Source organism: Microtus pennsylvanicus, chromosome 13, assembly GCF_037038515.1.
Source record: "Microtus pennsylvanicus isolate mMicPen1 chromosome 13, mMicPen1.hap1, whole genome shotgun sequence".
NCBI lineage: Eukaryota > Metazoa > Chordata > Mammalia > Rodentia > Cricetidae > Microtus > Microtus pennsylvanicus.
In genome coordinates this window covers 31,331,880-31,337,879 of record NC_134591.1, presented here as the reverse complement: position 1 = coordinate 31,337,879, position 6,000 = coordinate 31,331,880, and the positions used below count along the sequence as shown (strand labels likewise).

The 6,000-nt window shown below is 44.8% G+C and overlaps 1 protein-coding gene across 8 annotated transcripts in view; it reads left to right on the top strand.

The window, feature by feature from the left end:
- The first annotated feature begins 2,443 nt into the window (after positions 1-2,443).
- The window catches only part of Caap1 (caspase activity and apoptosis inhibitor 1), a 104,800-nt gene continuing 101,243 nt past the window's right edge, over positions 2,444-6,000 (top strand). For 7 of the 8 annotated variants that reach the window (XR_012907460.1, XR_012907459.1, XM_075945707.1 and 4 more), the window contains exon 1: positions 2,444-2,793. Coding sequence is in view for 6 of the 8 variants with exons in the window: in XM_075945707.1 (XP_075801822.1) it covers positions 2,515-2,793 (279 nt within the window). In the remaining 2 variants the exon portion in view is untranslated. The remainder of the gene's footprint in view (positions 2,794-6,000) is intronic. The other variant, XM_075945704.1, reaches the window with a different exon arrangement.

Below are 6,000 nucleotides of genomic sequence, written 5' to 3'. Positions count from 1 at the left end.
AATTTAGCAGATTAGGCCACGCCACGTGTTTCCAGTTTTAGAGTCGAGGCTAGAAGAAAGAAGTTATGGAATCCCCCTCTGCGACTAAGGGAATCCACTGGGGCCAGGTGGGTGGCAGGGGTTTCCCTGCATGGAGCTTCAGAGGGGCCATTGTGTGCAGCTGTGAAGTTGAAGCCTGGATTGCCTTGGAGAGTTCAAGATGTTAAAGATGCCAGAACCATGGATACCTGCTGAGGGGAGCCGCTAACAGGAGTGCAACTAGCCCAAGAGAGAGGTGTTTTTCAGTCAACAAAGATGAAACGAGTTGGTGACCTGAAGAACACTTTGATGTCAGACATGGAGATGCAGAGTTGGGAGTTTGCGCAGCTCGTTTTGGGTCTTGCTTTGGTCCAGTGTTTTCTTTTTTTTTTTCTTCTTCTTTTTTTTTTGTTTTTCGAGACAGGGTTTCTCTGTGGCTTTGGAGCCTGTCCTGGAACTAGCTCTGTAGACCAGGCTGGTCTCGAACTCACAGAGATGCGCCTGCCTCTGCCTCCTGAGTGCTGGGATTAAAGGCGTGCGCCACCATCACCCGGCTGGTCCAGTGTTTTCTCAAGATGCTCTCTCCCCTACATCCTTTGCCATTATTTGTTGGAAGTATGTTCTGACGATTCAGCCACACAACATGGCTGACACTTCTGGGTTCCAGGGCCACGCATGTGTAGACAAGCCCTCAGGCAGAAGTGCCTATTGGCCCTGGGAATCTTAAAGGATCCTGCATGACCCACATGCAGCATGGTTGCATTAGCTACATATGATGCCGTGGCGTGAGCCCTTGCATGCATGCGTGAGGTCCATCATATGCGTTTGATGTAGCCACATCATCCCCCTGTGCGCATGCCCTAGGTGGCCTTTAAAAGCTGGACACGCCATCTTCAGCTCTCTATCTCTGCACACTGACCTCACCAGGCCTGTATACCCCCCTCTAATAAACTCCTAAGCAGGTTTGTTGTGTGTATGTGTTTCCTTCTCTCTTACGCCAGGTAATCTCATATGTGATCTGCTTTTTTATTTTGTTTTTATAGGGGATTACAGATAGATTGCATCAATCTCAGAAGAGACCTGAACTTTAGTCTTTTAAATCAGTTTGAGACTGTTATAGACTATGTGGCCTTTTGAGGTTTGTAGTGGCATTTCATTTTTTTTTTTAATAAATAAAGCTTGTCTGATGATTAGAAAAGTAAAACAGCCACACTGGCCAGCCTTACAGACAGACCAGGCAGCAATGACATGCACCTTTAATCCCAGTAGCCCCCGACCCAGTGAATCAATGTATCTGTCTCTTGGGTGTACCCACTAATGTATTTTTTTAAATATTTATTCTTATATGTATTGATGTTTTGCCTGCATGTATGTCTGTGTGAGGCTCTGCGGTCCCCTGCAATTGGAGTTACAGACAGTAACATGTGGGTGCTGGGAAATGAACCCTCTGGAAGAGTAGCCAGTGCTCTCAACCCCTGAGCTATCTCTCCAGGCCCCAGTAATGTATTTTAAACTTGCCTTGACTATTTGGTCTGTGAAAGTTTTAAAAAAAAAGTTGGAACATGAAGTCTGGAGTAACCTAATCCTCAGGCCATGGTCACTCAAAATAGTGAGTGACCTTTGAGAGGAGAGTTGTGGTTTTTGTGTCACAAAATCAAATCCACAAACCTATTCAAATTCAGACTTCCCAAGTTGTGTATTTATAGTGTGTTTCTAGTTTCGCCTCTTCTAGATACAGAGACGCTTTGCTAAGAGCTGCAGGTTTGACCAGACGACACGTCAGAAAGAGAAACAAAGTAGCCCCTCTCCCTAGGCCATTTGAGGAACTTCCACGGAGGCAGTCAGACCTCACTTCCACAGGTGGCCACTTTCTTGACTCTAATAAACTCTTGAGCTCACATTGCTAAACACTGCAATACCACAGCCAGAGCTTTTCTTTTTAAACGTTTTTCTCTCCCCGCCCCTACATTTCTTTAAAACTAACATGGAATCATGCCTCGAAATTAGTATTAATGGGAAAAGATATCCTTGAACAAATCTTTAAAGTACACTTTAAAAAAAAAGCCCAAATGAGGTCGTAGTGAGAGAAAACATTTTTTTTCCTGAAATTCTTTTTATTGTTACATCGTTTTGTTGGTATCACGCGTGGAACTTGGAGGCAACGGAAAATTACTCAGGAACGTATCTGTAAACTGAGAGACATTAAAAAGAGCTACCCGTAAGGCAAAGAGCGCTTGAAAACTCGACTTTCGGATCTTCGCAAAGGTTGAAGAAAAACAAACAGCCCGATTGGCTTACACGTCACCCCCAAAACTCAAGCCCACCTCAGCACTGGTAACCGCGGTCCGCCTCCGTCCTCCAGAAACCACACACCGCCCAACGCGCCGGCACCGGAAGTGACGTCAAGCCTGCGCCAGCCCAGCCGGCCGCTACGGAAGCGGTGTTCCGTTGCTGCAGAGACGGCCGGCTGTCGCCGATGCTTGCGGCGCGGGGACCATGACGGGGAAGAAGTCTTCCCGGGAGAAGCGGCGCAAGCGGAGCGGGCAGGAGGCGGCCGCTGCGCTCGCGGCTCCGGACCTGGTGCCCGTGGTGGGCGGTACCGCGGGCAGCTGCGGGAGCGGTGGCTGCTGCGGGGGCGCGGGTGGCGGCGGAGGCGGCGGCGGCGGAGGAGGCGGCGGCGGCGGGGCGAGTGTGGCGGGCGGCGCGGAACGGAGCGAGCGCCGAAAGCGGAGGAGCACCGACTCGTCCTCCAGCGTCTCGGGCTCCGTGCAGCAGGTGCGTGCCTCGCCTCGCGCCGTCCCCCGGAGCTGCGGCCTCTTCCGAAGAGCCGGGCTGTGGAGCCGCGCGGGCGCGCACAGGAGCTCATTGTTAGTGCCGGGTTCCCCCGGGCCGCCGGTTCGATTCTGCGTCCGGTGGGACCGCTCCCGGTGTTTTGAACTTCCAGTTTCTTGATTTACTGCCCAGTACACCTTCCCTATTAAACTTTCGTGGCTCTTTTCACTCGTGGTTTTGCCGTGGGATGGGAACTAGTTACAAATGCCGGTGTAAGCACTGATCATACCTTACCGTTTTAACGGATTCTGATTATTTTCACATCACACATGAAAAACACAAACAACTGAGACCAAATTCGGGAGTTCTACTCACAGTTACAACTGCAAGCATTTCATATTTCTTAACATTTGAATTCAACACCTGGTCCCAAAAGATGTTTTTTATGCGTCATCAACCTGTCGCGAGACTACCATTTAAACAGTAGTTTGTAACTTACTATAACACGAAGGTTTTCTTAAAAGTCATCGAAAACAGAAGTAAAGGCAGAAGCTGAAAGCCCTTCGTACTGTCACGGGCTATGCATACCTTCTGTTGCTATGCTGTACCTTCATAGCTGGGTAATATGCCCACGTTGAATAGGGTTCCTCCCATACTTCGTGTGTTTTAGGGACTCCCCAGTATCCACATACCTTCATTGATTAATATCTAGGTTTTTAGTTTTCTCGATTTTTACATAACATACCAAACTGAACGTTGTTCGTGGATCTTGTGCATGACTTACATAGGCATAGAGCTCTTACAGAAGTGAAATTGCAATGTCAAAAGTATAGCTTTTAAAAAAGCAATGAAGTCCTTTGCTTTGCTTCCTGGCAACATATGATATACTGACGAATTGCTTTGTGCTCACAATTCTTTGCAGATCTTCACTAGTGTATGTTATCTTCCTAACACTCCACCCTCACTGTGTAGCCTTGACTAGCCTAGAACTTGCTGTCAGGACTCAATCTTAGTGCCCTTCCTCCTGTCTTTGTCCTTGGATCGCTGGCATTACAGGTGTGTCCCACACCTTTGTCTCTTTTTTCTCTTCTTTTAGAGAGCCGTCGCCAGACTAATGGACCAAGTGAATATTACCTTTTTTTTTTTTTTTGACACAAGGTCTCACTGTCTAGTCCCTACTGATCTGGATTTTGTAGAACACACTGACTTCAAACTCAAAAACAGGCCTGTTTTTTTCTTTTATTCTGCATTTCTGTGAGAAGTCTCATTTGTATTTATATTAACCTTTTGTGTAGCAAGTATAGGAAATGCTACAACTTTGTTTAAGGTGTTCAGGAACCTTTGATTTCTTTGTAGCCAGAGCTGATTTCTTTTGCCTTCTGAAGTTTGTGTTTTGGAAGATCTTAAAATTTATAAAATAATTCTGTATTTTTTTGTACTACTTAACAACTTTCATGTTTATTTATTTTGTGTATGTGTGTGCCACAGCAACTGTGGAGTTGGAGGACAATTTGCGGGTGTTGAATTCATGGATTCCAAGGACCGAGCTCAGGTTGTCAGGATGGCAGCAAGCACCCTTACATGCTGAGCCACCTTACTGACTCTTCTCATAGTTTTTAAAGATTTATAAAAAAGTGTGCCTCCCATTTGAGTGTGTGCCACATGCATGCAAGTGCCCAGAGAGGACAGAAGAGGGCATAAGATCTATTGGCGCTGTATATAGGTGATTTTAAGACCATTGTAGGAACTGGGAACCGAGTTTCCGTCCTTTGGAAGAGCAGCAAGCTCTCTTAACTGCTGAGCCATTTCTCCAGCCTCATACATTTTAATATTACAATTTTAAATTGGGACTTGTGGGTGCAACTGTCTATATGATTTTCTTCTACCTGGTCACACTGTTGGGCTCTTAATGGCTTTCTGTAATATTTCTGTTCACGCTGAACTTTTTTCTTTTTTAGCGTTGTTTTCTTTGCTAGTCATTTTGTATTATCAAAACCTGATACAGTGCTGGATAGTAGCAGTGACAATGGGCATTCTCTTCCCATTTTGTTTTTAAAGTTAGACTTGCCCCTTCCTCTCTTCTTCCTTGCCTTCTGTACCAGACCCAGGGCCTTGAGTCTGCTAGACAACTGGTCTAGCCCCGAGCTACACACCCAGCTCTAGTGGGAACAGTTCGAATGTACCAGTAAGTATATTTGTGGCAGCTTGCGAAAGGTGACTTTGGTCAGGTTAGGGAAATTTCAGCTGGATTGGTGGGTCTGTTTTTATCATATAGCTTCCTGACATGCTGTTTATGTGATTGTATCAGTTAGTGTAATTTTGCTGTTTAAGTACTGGCAAGATAGTTGATACTAAGTGTATATACGGTCTTAGAATGAGCCATGTTTGGTGTGTTGGATTTATGTGTAATATGAAGTATTTTTACTTTAAGGTAGATATTTTTGTTTATTTTTGAGACAGATCTCTCTATGTAGCACTGGCTGTCAAGATACTACTTAGATCAGGCTGGCCTCTAACTTACAAAGATCCACTTGCCTCTGGAGTGCTGGGGTAATAAATCCTAATTAGACTAGCCTATAGTTTTATTTTTTGTTGTGGATTGAGCTGGGAAATTTTTATATATTCCATAGTAGTTTATAATATTTTCCTTATGTGCCTATTAGAACTTGACCATTGGCAGGACTTTACAGGCTTAATTGGTTTTGTTTGTTTTCAGTCAGGGCCTCACTATATATCCCTCACTATCCTGGAACTCATTGTGTAGGCCAGGCTGGTCTTGAACTCACAGAGGTCTATTTGCCTTGCCTTCTCTAGAGCTACAATTAAAGATGGCCATCATCTTGCCTACCCTAAAAAAATTTTTTATAAAAGAAATTTTAAGAGCTAGTGAGATTGCTCAGTGGTACTGCATAAGCCTTTACATCTGAGTTCCATCCTTGAAACTACTGTGGAAGGAGCAAATCTATTTTCAGAAGTTGTCCTTTGACCTTCATGTGTGAGTATAATGCTCACACATCATATAGTCATAGCAAACAAAATTTTAAATTGAAAAAATAAAAATAAAAATTATTATAGATCTTTTGTGCTTTCCCACCCCATTTGGACTTCCATCTTCATTTGTTAATAATGTGATATGGTGTAGTGTAGGGGAAGGAGGGAGGAAAGACAATCTTACACAGAAGATACACAAAAGTCCTGCCTCTATGAGCC